The sequence below is a fragment of the Leptodactylus fuscus genome, chromosome 7, assembly GCF_031893055.1.
Source record: "Leptodactylus fuscus isolate aLepFus1 chromosome 7, aLepFus1.hap2, whole genome shotgun sequence".
Lineage (NCBI taxonomy): Eukaryota > Metazoa > Chordata > Amphibia > Anura > Leptodactylidae > Leptodactylus > Leptodactylus fuscus.
In genome coordinates this window covers 138,567,852-138,580,733 of record NC_134271.1, presented here as the reverse complement: position 1 = coordinate 138,580,733, position 12,882 = coordinate 138,567,852, and the positions used below count along the sequence as shown (strand labels likewise).

Genomic DNA, 12,882 nt, shown 5'->3' with positions numbered 1-12,882 from the left:
ACTGAACTTCCTGGAAGGGATCAGCCCACAGGGCTCTGTATACACTGCGCTACAGGACGCAGTCGCTGTTAGAAGAAGAGCAGAGGAGGAAGCCATTCTCACGATCCAGGTACTGACTCTATCGTCTGCGCTCAGGGCTTGAGCTACAACCTTTGTCTTATTGTTATATCTTTCCTGTATGTATAAGACATCTGACTACCTCAGGCGCAGTTATATGTGTGTAAAGTCCAATCCCGAAACTATATACAGTATGTCCTCTTACTACACCAGCAGATTTGTTCCTTTTATGGGTCTAATAATTTTCCATTGCACAGAGTACAATTTGTATATCCCAGCCTGGGCTACACAGATGTAACAGTGTCCTGGGCACCAGAGAGATCAGCCAGTAGTAGAAGTCTTTTACAGGACAGTACACAGGGGGAGGTTTATGCAAGAATAGGAAAAAGTCACTTCTATACGGTTTGGGTTATTCTACACAATTATGTATTCAGAGATTGTGAGGTGTTTCCAGGTAAGATTTACAGTACAGTATAATGCACAAGTAACACAAATTATAGTCTGGCATCTCTACGGTTAATGGAGTAGAAAGGAAACCCGAAGATGTCTGAGATGCTTTATAAACGTAGCCAAACTCCTTTAACTAGTACAATTAATAGTAGATAGGTTTACATACTTTACTGATCCTGAGTTACATCCTGTATTATACTCCAGAGCTGCACTCACTATTCTGCTGGTACAGTCACTGTGTACATACATTACATTACTTATCCTGTATTGTACTCCAGAGCTGCACTCACTATTCTGCTGGTACAGTCACTGTGTACATACATTACATTACTTATGCTGTACTGATCCTGAGTTACATCCTGTATTATACTCCAGAGCTGCACTCACTATTCTGCTGGTACAGTCACTGTGTACATACATTACATTACTTATGCTGTACTGATCCTGAGTTACATCCTGTATTATACTCCAGAGCTGCACTCACTATTCTGCTGGTACAGTCACTGTGCACATACATTACATTACTTATCCTGTATTATACTCCAGAGCTGCGCTCACTATTCTGCTGGTACAGTCACTGTGCACATACATTACATTACTTATCCTGTATTATACTCCAGAGCTGCGCTCACTATTCTGCTGGTACAGTCACTGTGCACATACATTACATTACTTATCCTGTATTATACTCCAGAGCTGCGCTCACTATTCTGCTGGTACAGTCACTGTGTACATACATTACATTACTTATCCTGTATTATACTCCAGAGCTGCGCTCACTATTCTGCTGGTACAGTCACTGTGTACATACATTACATTACTTATCCTGTACTGATCCTGAGTTACATCCTGTATTATACTCCAGAGCTGCACTCACTATTCTGCTGGTACAGTCACTGTGTACATACATTACATTACTTATCCTGTACTGATCCTGAGTTATATCCTGTATTATACTCCAGAGCTGCGCTCACTATTCTGCTGGTGAAGTTACTCTATACTATCTATTGATATGGTTCCCAAATAATAGTACCACAGATTGTCCAAATAACACTTCCATACAGTAGCCCTAATAATGTTAACACTGATGATAACTCCATACACAGAAAGATATAGTGTGCAGTGCCACATAATGTAATGCATCACAACTATGGTGATATAATACCTCTATACATATAGTGTACATGTACTGTATACAGTAGTATAGTATCATATACACATATTAATCTCATAGTGGTGGTATACAATCCATAGTGGTTACAAGTAGCTCAGCTGATGTGACAGCCTAGGTCGCACACCGATATGGGCAACCCTTATGACTATGACTGTTATGAGACTTGTCCATTGGCTTTGTCAAAATGGCTGGCATCTTCTTCCTTTAGCTAGGTGAAGAGGGGGATCATCAATGTAGTGGGCACTGGAAAATGGTCACCTAAGTGCATGTGGATGGGTAGTTGGGCAGCCTGTAGTTGCGCACAAGTAAGCACATGTGCAGCCATCTGGATTGGTGCCCAGCTTTTCCAGAAACAGATAAACTAAACTAAGTAGCAATAGTTATTCCTTTGTCCTTGCGTTCCGGCTAAGCCAGGACAGCAGATCATCTGAGGCCTGTTCCTGCTTTTAGGAATTTAGAGGCGATTTTTTTGTGCGTGTGTGTGATGTATAAGTATAACCAGCTGTGGACAGCCCCCAACTTCGCTCCTCGTGACCGCTGATTCATGCAGAACCTCTGGCAAGGCGCTCACGTCTCTCTACAACTGAAGAGCAAAGGTCTCTGGATCTTAAAAAACTTCCTTGCGAGGTTCTCAGAACGGGCGACTACCAGGGCAGGGATTATAGATCACTTTGGTTTCTCTGTGCCAACCAAGAAGGTGTCCAGGGAGATTAACCTAAACTGAAGGACATCTTCCGGGAGGTAAGACGCAGTTCAATCCCTTGTAAGGTGGAGGTTATTTTACGGTGGAGAAAGATATGGCGGCAGAGGAAGGGAAGATATTACTCTAGAAGGCTTACTATGAACAAAGCAGATGTGTGCACAACCTCTGTGTGCTGCTGTAAAGGCAACGGTGGCTACTGTATATATGGAGATACAGGAACCTCTATGGGAATCCTATTATATCTCCATACAAAAAGGACCCATTGTATGACTGTGTGTATGGACCCATAAATAGATTGTCCAGGATGTTTTTTGCTTACAGCCTATCCTTAGGGAAGTCCCGCAGTTGTTTCTGCAAGATCAGCTTTTCAGGGTTGCTTCCGACACCCGTACTATACAAAGAACAGATCCTGGAGCAGTTAGCTCAGTCCCCGGTATAGTGGCCGGGTACCGGTATTGCAGGTCTGTGTTGAAGTCAGTGGGAGCTGCAGTGATGGTGCCTGGCCACTATATGGTCGTGGAATCAACTGCCTTCCATATATATAGTACAGGTGCTGGACGTGACCACAGCTGATCTATGCAGGGGCTGCCGCCCCTATCAGATATATATGGCCTATAAATAAAAAAAAATTCTGGCTATCCCCTTTAAGAGTTCTTGCACTTGGCCATATTAGGTCTCTATTTTACATGTAGACATAATAGAGTTCCTATAAAGGGGCTGGACCTCTGTGTGCCTCGTAGATTTTGTGAGAAGATTGATTTTTGCTATATTCAGTCCTTAATATGCCGACAATAAACCTATGAGTCCTTATTGTGGCCTTTAGGGACTCTGTCTGCTACCACTCCTGCTATGTGTACAGGATAATACCTATAAAATGGCCGACAGTACACCTATGGGTCCCTATTATGGTCTTTAGGTGTACCACCACTCCTGCTGTGTGTACAGGACAATGCCTATGGGTGGTCCTGGAAGGCCTCCATAAAAGTATACTGAACCTGACAAGTCCCCCCTGTGACAGCTATTGAATGTGCATAAGTATCTTAAAGGGGGACTATCAATTCCAAAATGTGATCTAAACCAATAATAGTGCAGTTTACGGGTTTTCAGATGGAGCATAAAAATACCGATACAGAGGTAATCTTCTTTTTAAGGATATTGTAATCAGACTGCAAGTGCACTGGGGGCAGGATTTGTGGGCCAGATATACCTACAAACAGAATATGATGCCGACAGGCAAGACATGTCAATCACAGCTAAAACAATGTGTAGTGATTCCAGAGTAGAACCAGAGCACTTGCAGCTGTCAGTAAGCAAATATGATAATTCAGGCTCCACCCCCGGTGCACTTGCAGCTGATTTGGAATTATCCTTTAACAGATGATTATCTCTGTATTGCTTCACCAGTTTGTGGCCACAGAAGTATGTTTACCATCCTATTAACATCTCCCACACATCACTATTATTGGTTTGGGAGGTGACAGACCCCCTTTAAGCCCCATGATATCTGCTCAGTCTTCTGCTCTTCTAATCTTCTGTCCTCATTCTGTTTCATCACCTCTCACCAGTTGTCCTTCAGGATTGTAATACAAGGTGTACAGTCTATTCTTTCAGATCCCTAACTCTGTACACCCCCTACATGTAACTCTTGTCTTCCTGCAGTATAATGATCCTCCATCTTGTGCTCTTGGCCCTTCCTCTGGTGAGCGCTGGCCAGTACTGGGATGACACGCTGGACTCGGAATGGGAGCAATGGAAGAGAACCTATCAGAAGCAATACAATGGAAAGGTAACAGTGTGTTATGGATAATCTAAGGCCATTATGAACACAACAAGAGGGCGGAGCTTTCATGGGGCAAGTTTGGTTTTAGGGCATACCAAACTGGGCAGTTGCCTAGGGCCTTTATTTATAAGGGCACTCTGCAAACAGAAATCCTAGGCACATAACTAGAAGGTATCTACATATGGCCATAAACACCTGACCTTCCAACCTTAATAATGACACCACCGCCAGCATTGGAGGAAAGGCCACTGCGGCCATTTATTAACTTCACAAAAACATTCTGCAAATTCCGCAGCTTCCAATAAATAACCATTTAAATAACGTGAGCTTGAATTTAACATGACAGAAAGGAGGGGTCCCATAAAACCTCTGAAGGCCTCCGATTATTTACCCCCATAGCCATAATCCATCTGACCCAGGGACACCACCATTGGAGACCTAATTCCATCTTGGGCACCCTGACTTCAGGAATTCCAAAACCAAGCTGGTTGACCAAACCAGTCTCCAAAAGCCAATACCACGAAGTGAGTGGAGATGAATCAGTACCCCTCCACCATAATGGATCCCTTATTCTCAAGCCATGCCTCCAATGACTCCTCCTGCTCCAGTCGCTACGACACTATAAAAATCTTCACCAAAATAGGGCGGAGGGGTAACATCTATCTTCTCCTGGCTCCACTGAGAAAGCCCCTGCTATGTCGCAATATGGTGGTATTATTATGTTTTTTGTTTATAACCATAATGCAGTACTACGTCCATCAAACATTGGACACCAATGGCACTTAATGGACCCTATTGACTTATAATGGTGCCCGTTGGGTTCTGCCGAGTTATCCATCATTCTATGGCTCATAATGGTTCCTCCAATGCACTCACCCTAAGAATACAACAAGTTTTCGTCCTAATGTCCATTATTATGTCCTCAATTATGGTGATTTTGGGGTGTTTGCTTACTTTTGGATCCTACTCTCGTTTACAGTTTGATGAGGTGATGAGACGCATGATATGGGAGAAGAACTACAACTTAATCCTCAACCACAACATAGAGTATTCTCAGGGCCTACACACCTATACGCTGGCTATGAACCACTTAGGAGATATGGTAAGTTCTTACCATGATTGGAGCTTAGGTGGAGATCTCATGGCACTTCCTTATCGAAAGGCCATCAGCAACGAATGGATCAGGTATAAATTCTAAAGGTCTGGTGTACACCAAAGGCTCTGTATGGCTCTTGGATCTACTGGCTCTTAGTGGATTTGGACATTGGTAAGTTGGTATCAAAATTTCCAAGGAGCAGTGTGGTGGCAAGTCCATTCAGATGGCCCGGCCATACATATTTTCCAGCTCTCCTGAACGTTCTGAGAACGTCACAAATTTTCAAAAAGAAACATGGCAAATTTGGTTTGTTCCATCCCAAAAAAGTGAGCGTTCCTCCAGTCCAGGACCTAGGGCAGGACTTTAATGCCCTTATTGGGGTCCTTACCCTTTATGGGATCCCTTCCAATGCTCTTGAGAAGAGATGTATCTATAAGGGACACCTGGAACCCTTAGTTTAGGATATTGAGATTGCTTGTTTATAAGATATCGTAGACGCCATGGTGTACGGTAGAAGGTATGGCATGTATGGCTTTTGGACTTACGTAGCTCGGAAACTGGTTTTCCTACTTGCCTACAGTCTCCAGATCAAGGCACAGTCCCTGCTCTTTCTCCCATTTCTTCTATTACCTTTCTACTGAATACAAAGAATGGGTCTTTGGACGCCTAAAAATAAAACCAGTCCCATTAATTTTGCATTTCGTTCTCTTTAAGACAAGTGAAGAAGTCGCAAGAACAATGACAGGTCTCAAAGTTCCAGCTCAAAACAGAGTCAGAAACTTCACTGATGATGATGAAGGTGGAGAATGGTTGGACGCTCTCCCGGACTCTATTGACTATAGGAAAAAAGGTTATGTCACACCAGTGAGGAACCAGGTATGACCAAAAAAAGTCTGATTTACATTAAAGGTGTCTTCAGGAACTGCTGAACTCATGATCTATGGTTAGGATAAGTCCATCAGTATGAGATTGGTGGGGGTCCGACTACTTCTACTCATGGTGATCAGCCGATTGATTGCATAGTTTACCAAAAACAGCGCCGTACTTACATTTGTGGCTACGTTTGGTACTGCAGCTTCCTGTATCTCCTTTTTGGGACTGAGCTGCAGTACCAAGCACAAGTCCTACTAACAGTACAGAGATGATCAGGTGATTGGCAGTGGTGCTGGAAGTCAGATCTCTCTGTGGAAAACCCCTTTAATACAATATTTCGCATTCTATGGTAATATATATAATTCACGATTTTTTTTGCTTCCACTTCAGGGGTCCTGTGGCTCATGTTGGGCATTTAGCTCCGTGGGGGCTTTGGAGGGACAACTCAAGAGAAAGACTAAAAAACTGGTAGTCCTCAGTCCCCAGAACCTTGTAGATTGCGTCAAAAAGAATGATGGATGTGGCGGAGGATACATGACCAACGCCTTTGAGTATGTGGTCGAAAATAAAGGCATAGACTCCGAGGCAGCCTATCCCTATGTTGGGACGGTAAGTACGGCGGATGCTCTAACATGTCTCTACAGATTATTCACCCTTGTATTTGGTTTTTTTTTTTGGGGGGGGGAGGGGGGAGGTATCAAATTTAAGCAATCATAAGGGTGTCAATCAGCTTTTCAAGACCACTGAAGACAAATCTATATGCTTAAAGGGTCTAGCTTTTCAGCACCACTGTATGGCTAATTTATATAGTAGATATGACAATGTCTGTAAAGCACTGTGGAATATGTTGATGCTTTATAAGAAGGGGAAATAAATAAAAGAGAGCTAATAGATATAACGTATGTAAAAGTCATATTGTAAGCAGATTACATTAGTACGGTTTCTAATTTCAGTTCAATAGAAGTGAAAAGGTCTGACCCTCTATACCACACTGAGTATGGGGACAGATGTGTCACTGTTTTTGGAGGAAAGCAGCCATGTTTTATGATCCTGTACAACCCCTTTAAGTGTTGTTTTTTTGTTCTCTCACATGACTCGTTCCACGTCTTTCTGCTGATCACTATTCTCACTTCCCCTGTATTTCCCACTTCACCGCTGTCTTCACTATATTACATATTACATTAGAATTCCCATGTTTGGATTACTTGCAGTATCTAATATTACCCTGGGGTAATTGAGGTCAAGTTCACACTTGTCAGATTTGCATATCTGACACATATTTTGCTACAACAGCAGAAATCTGAGGCTTATACTCAGATCCTTCACTTGTGAATGGGGTCTAAGGGCTAGTTCACACGTAAATTACGTGTGGCTTATTTGGTCCTCCAAAAAAACGCTTCCTAATTAGGAAGCTTTTTTTGGAGCGTTTTTTTGTAAAAAACGCTTCAAAAAACACCAGGCGGTTTTCCCCTCCCGTAAAGGGAATGGGCCACAAAAAACGCGTCAAGTTTTTTTCCACGTGTGGAAAAAAAACGCGCGTTGTTTGACTCCCATTCACTTCTATTGCTTTCTTCAGGCGGAAAACGCCTGAAGAATGGTCATGTCGCTTCTTTTTTTCTGCTAGCAGCGAAAAACTGCTAGCAGAAAAAAAAAGCTAGCAGTCTACACAGACCACTATTGTAATGAGGCGGATTTTGAGGCAAAATCCGCTGTAAAAATCCACCTCTTTGCCCCCGTGTGAACTAGCACTTAGATTGTCCCAAGAAAAGCCTTTCACTAGATTTTGACATGTTTCTTTGTGGAGTTCTGTTTATTCATCCACAAGGCCGGCCAAGGCTGAGCATACAATAAAATCAGCCCAACCAAAGTTGTCTCTTATATTATAGGGATGTGAGCATGTCCCCTATACCGATCCTACAAGGAAGGAGATAGGACAGAAGTGCTTGCTTGCCCCTCAAGTGGTTAGCTGTGGTACTGTTAGAGATTCAACATATTGTTGTACCTTCTCACCTCCATGCTTGATTTGTTTTTGGCGGAATAAGTTCAGTACAAACCAGAGCTTAAATTGACTAAAAACCTACTGCATGACACTGTCAGGGCTCCTAGGAACCTATCTATAAAACATAGTGTATAATACTCTTAGGGCTCCTAGGAACCTATCTATAAAACATAGTGTAGAACACTGTCAGGGCTCCTAGGAACCTATCTATAAAACATAGTGTAGAACACTGTCAGGGCTCCTAGGAACCTATCTATAAAACATAGTGTATAACACTGTCAGGGCTCCTAGGAACCTATCTATAAAACATAGTGTAGAATACTGTCAGGGCTCCTAGGAACCTATCTATAAAACATAGTGTAGAATACTGTCAGGGCTCCTAGGAACCTATCTATAAAACATAGTGTAGAACACTGTCAGGGCTCCTCGGAACCTATCTATAAAACATAGTGTAGAATACTGTCAGGGCTCCTAGGAACCTATCTATAAAACATAGTGTAGAACACTGTCAGGGCTCCTAGGAACCTATCTATAAAACATAGTGTAGAATACTGTCAGGGCTCCTAGGAACCTATCTATAATATATAGTGTAGAACACTGTCAGGGCTCCTAGGAACCTATCTATAAAACATAGTGTAGAACACTGTCAGGGCTCCTAGGAACCTATCTATAAAACATAGTGTATGACACTGTCAGGGCTCCTAGGAACCTATCTATAAAACATAGTGTAGAACACTGTCAGGGCTCCTAGGAACCTATCTATAAAACATAGTGTAGAACACTGTCAGGACTCCTAGGAACCTATCTATAAAACATAGTGTATGACACTGTCAGGGCTCCTAGGAACCTATCTATAAAACATAGTGTAGAACACTGTCAGGGCTCCTAGGAACCTATCTATAAAACATAGTGTAGAACACTGTCAGGACTCCTAGGAACCTATCTATAAAACATAGTGTATAACACTGTAAGGGCCCCTAGGAACCTATCTATAAAACATAGTGTATAATACTCTTAGGGCTCCTAGGAACCTATCTATAAAACATAGTGTATGACACTGTCTTGGCTCCAATGACTCTATCTATAAAACATAGTGTAGAATACTGTCAGGGCTCCTAGGAACCTATCCATAAAACATATTGTATGACACTGTCAGGGCACCTAGGAACCTATCTATAAAACATAGTGTAGGACACTATCAGGGCTCCAACGACTCTTTCTATAAAACATAGTGTATGGAGCTTTCAGGAGCCCTAGAAATCATTCTATAAAACATAGTAAATGACACTGTCAAGGCTCGCAGGACTCTGTCCAATTTCTAGCTCTCTAAGGCCAACACAGCTGAAGTTATGTCAAAATGAACATGATATGTATGTCTAAGGGAGAATGGATGGTAGGCAGTAAATGCCAACTACAAGTTTAACTACACACTGCGCTGACCCTCGCTTTTACACATTGTAACATTATTATGTTTGAGCTTTGCACCTTCTACCTCATAGGATCAGAACTGTAACTATACCACCGCTGGTAGAGCAGCCAAATGTAAGAGTTACAAGGAAGTGAAGCAAGGAAGCGAGAAGGCACTAAAGAGGGCAGTGGGCACTGTCGGCCCTGTGTCAGTAGGCATCGATGCCACCCTGTCTACTTTCCAGTTTTACAGTAAAGGTATGTGATCTCTTTGAATCTCACAGATCGTATTGATGTGGGGATCTAGCTTTAGGGATTCCATAGGGCAATGCTCCATGGGATAAGGGTATGCAAATTAGCTCTCCTCCAGAAAGAAGAATATTGTCTCTAGTGCCACCTATAGGTATCTCTGGAGACAAGGTTTCTTTCCTCCTCTGCTTTCTATACCTTGTACTGATAAGAATGATATTATATTTGGGTAGTGATACCTATAGAGTAGGATGGAACTGACTTTATTTGGGTCCATAAAATGGATTTGTTTCCACCATTATTATGTTCTGTTCTCCCATCCAGGTGTATACTATGATGCAAATTGTGATGCCCAAGATATAAACCACGCGGTCCTCGCTGTTGGGTATGGTGTGCAAAAGAAAGCCAAATACTGGATTGTAAAGAACAGGTAAAGAAGCCGTTGGTGTAGGAGAGCTTGGTGGGACATGTTGTAGAAGACATAAGCAGAAGGGAAGGTTTCTCTGCTATAGATCTAATGTTATCTCCATTATATGTATCTCTACTATGTGTGTTCTTCTTTACAGTTGGGGAGAAGACTGGGGTGACAAAGGCTACATCTTAATGGCCAGAGATAGAGGAAATGCCTGTGGTATTGCCAACCTCGCCAGCTACCCCCTCATGTGACCTGTACTGGATGTAGATGGACCAGACATTGGAGCCACCACCCATCTGGCAGCCCTTCCAGTACGAGCCCTGTGAAGAGTTTACTCATGTGACCCTTGTGCACAAACATGTTTCTTTTCTTATGTCGTCTGGAATGATAACTTTTTTGTATTTCGTTTATTGAACGGTCAGTCGTGTCTTTAAAATGTTGTATGTCCTGGGTCATACCTTCATGGTATCGTAGAGTAGTCCTATTTGCAAAACTTGAAGGAACATATCATAGGAACATACCCCTACCATCCATACAGGAATATTAGTGACCTCAAAAAAGTTGCCACCAGAGTTCCTTGCCTTAAGTTCAGTCTTCATGGACTGGCCATACTTGGTGGACCTTCTAAGTTGTACCCTGTACTTATCCAACATTCACAAAGTCTGATGGGCCATCACAATGGGTTCAATGGACACTCCAATAATCACAACTTGGTCCTCCTACAGTAAATTGGATTTGCCTGGCAATAAATTCAGCATAATGAAGGCTTATGAAGATTTCTGATATGGTGGAACATTAGCTAGTGGTTGGAACTTCCAACCATCGAAAGATTTTTCCATAAACACGTCCATGAGCACGTCCAGTGTCATGACACTCAGCATGGCCATGTCACTGTTGACACCCTAACATAGGTGTCAAACACATGTAGGTCCACCAAACTGAGGTGCATTGAAAGACATAGCTGTTGGCCAAACAAGCATTCGACTGGCCGCTTTCCAAAATGTATGGCCAATTTCTGTCTTGGATGGCTAGGTACTTACCGTGGCAAATGCCCAAATGTGATCTGACCAAAAGGCAGCACAAATCATAACGGAAGAGAACGTACCTATGAGGGAGAGTGATCATATAAAATAATGGCCAGGGCATGAAAGAGTAGTGTTCCACACACCCCAACATGGCCAGAGTAACACATGGGATATATGGTCACACTAGGATAATAAGCGCTGGACCCCCAATCTCCTGGTGTCATCAGTTCCTATAATATGGACCTACAAAATATCAAACGACTCTTACACCATGTAGGTTCCACTCCAAATCTGAACTCTGAATACTCTACAACCTCACAGACTGTTATATGTCTCTTGAAATACGACTAGAGTCTGGTACTCTTAGATTTGTATCCTGTTTTACTAATGGAATTTTGAGAAAATGTGATTAAATTTTGTACTTTTCAATGACGTACATAACAAATTTTTTAAAACTTTTTGTAAGATTTGTGTGGTTATTTCATAATGTGATATATCTCGGGGAATCAGATTGATGAATAGAATAATGGTGATGTCTGGTTACGAAGAACAATATGCCCATCCATGTTGGTGGGCATTGGGCAGCCATTTTTGAAAAATATAGTATTAAGGCTTCTGAACCTCTGGGAAAATCCAAGGAGAAAGTCAGGGAAGGGTGGAACATCCTTATAATATGGGTAAGGCCTATAAGACGTATAGAGAAAGAGTAGGTACCCCATGAATACATGATTCTCTTAAAATTCTGAAGGTGTGTCCTAAACACTAGCATTGGGGTTTCTATCATTTAGGTTGGAGAGGCTCTCTGCTTAAAAAGCGGTTACCCATGGACCCCATAGACTATAACGAGTTCTGCTGGGTTTCCGCCCTTCTTGTAGGACTTTTCTTTATGCCGATTTTAGGTAGAGTGTCCTATGGCGATGCCAACATAGATGTGAACTCAGCTATTTCCCTGTACGAACTTGGTGTCTATGGCCGTTCTATTTGATGAGGGTCTCCTAGAGAGTACAGTATTTTGGACCAATGTCTTGGTATCCAGGAGGTCACCACTTTCAAACATATCCTCAGTAGCATACCCCTATGAGAAAACCAAGCCATCCAGATGCAGAGGATGACTTCCTCACTTCTGGACAGGATCGTCATGTACACAGCGGGTGCATCTTCTATCACCAGGGGTCATTGGCCAGACATTAGGCTGCAGAGAATTCATATCAGCACCCCCTGCAGCAAAATCAGGGGGGACATGTAGCATGGCGGAATCCCTCGGTTGCCGGGGTCAAGGTTGACCCCGGCATCCAAGTGGTTAAAACCCACAATTGGAGCTGAAGGGGTGAAAGGGCATGTTCCCATAGTTCCTTACCTTATGTCCTAACATGCAGCAGCCAATTTATGAAAACTTGCAATTCATTACCAGATTCAATGCAAATAGAGGAAATTCAGATCAATATCAATATCTATTTTATTGAGCCAGCCTGAAATTATATAGTAATGTAAAATTAAGAACTCGGACGTACCCTATAAAAGGGATGTACTTGTATTATGGCACAACAACATGCAATGTCATTCTCCCTGGTTCAGTTTTAGTGATGGCAAAAATGGAACAGAAGAACGTTATACTTTTTAGCTACTGCACATGAACATTGAGTGGAATTGTTCC

General features: G+C 42.4%; 1 protein-coding gene across 2 annotated transcripts; it reads left to right on the top strand.

Moving 5' to 3' along the window:
* The first annotated feature begins 55 nt into the window (after positions 1 to 55).
* Positions 56 to 11,658, top strand: LOC142214244 (cathepsin K-like). Of its 2 annotated transcripts, none has more exons than XM_075283115.1 (8): positions 56 to 109; positions 4,044 to 4,170; positions 5,144 to 5,266; positions 5,975 to 6,136; positions 6,524 to 6,742; positions 9,632 to 9,797; positions 10,113 to 10,218; positions 10,355 to 11,658. In XM_075283115.1, the coding sequence occupies exons 2-8, from the start codon at positions 4,048 to 4,050 to the stop codon at positions 10,452 to 10,454; spliced, it is 999 nt and encodes a 332-aa protein (XP_075139216.1). In that variant the 5' UTR covers positions 56 to 109; positions 4,044 to 4,047; the 3' UTR covers positions 10,455 to 11,658. The 2 variants fall into 2 exon arrangements, with proteins under 2 accessions (XP_075139216.1, XP_075139215.1); XM_075283114.1 differs by lacking the exon at positions 56 to 109 and adding an exon at positions 2,277 to 2,422.
* Positions 11,659 to 12,882: the final 1,224 nt, after the last annotated feature.

What these genes read in the sequence shown, in the direction of transcription:
- LOC142214244 (XM_075283115.1), top strand. Translation starts at nt 4,048, where the DNA reads ATGATCCTCCATCTTGTGCTCTTGGCCCTTCCTCTGGTGAGCGCTGGC. An exon ending in CCTATCCCTATGTTGGGACG is followed by an intron (nt 6,743 to 9,631) that starts GTAAGTACGGCG and finishes TCTACCTCATAG; the next exon opens with GATCAGAACTGTAACTATAC. An exon ending in TACTGGATTGTAAAGAACAG is followed by an intron (nt 10,219 to 10,354) that starts GTAAAGAAGCCG and finishes TCTTCTTTACAG; the next exon opens with TTGGGGAGAAGACTGGGGTG.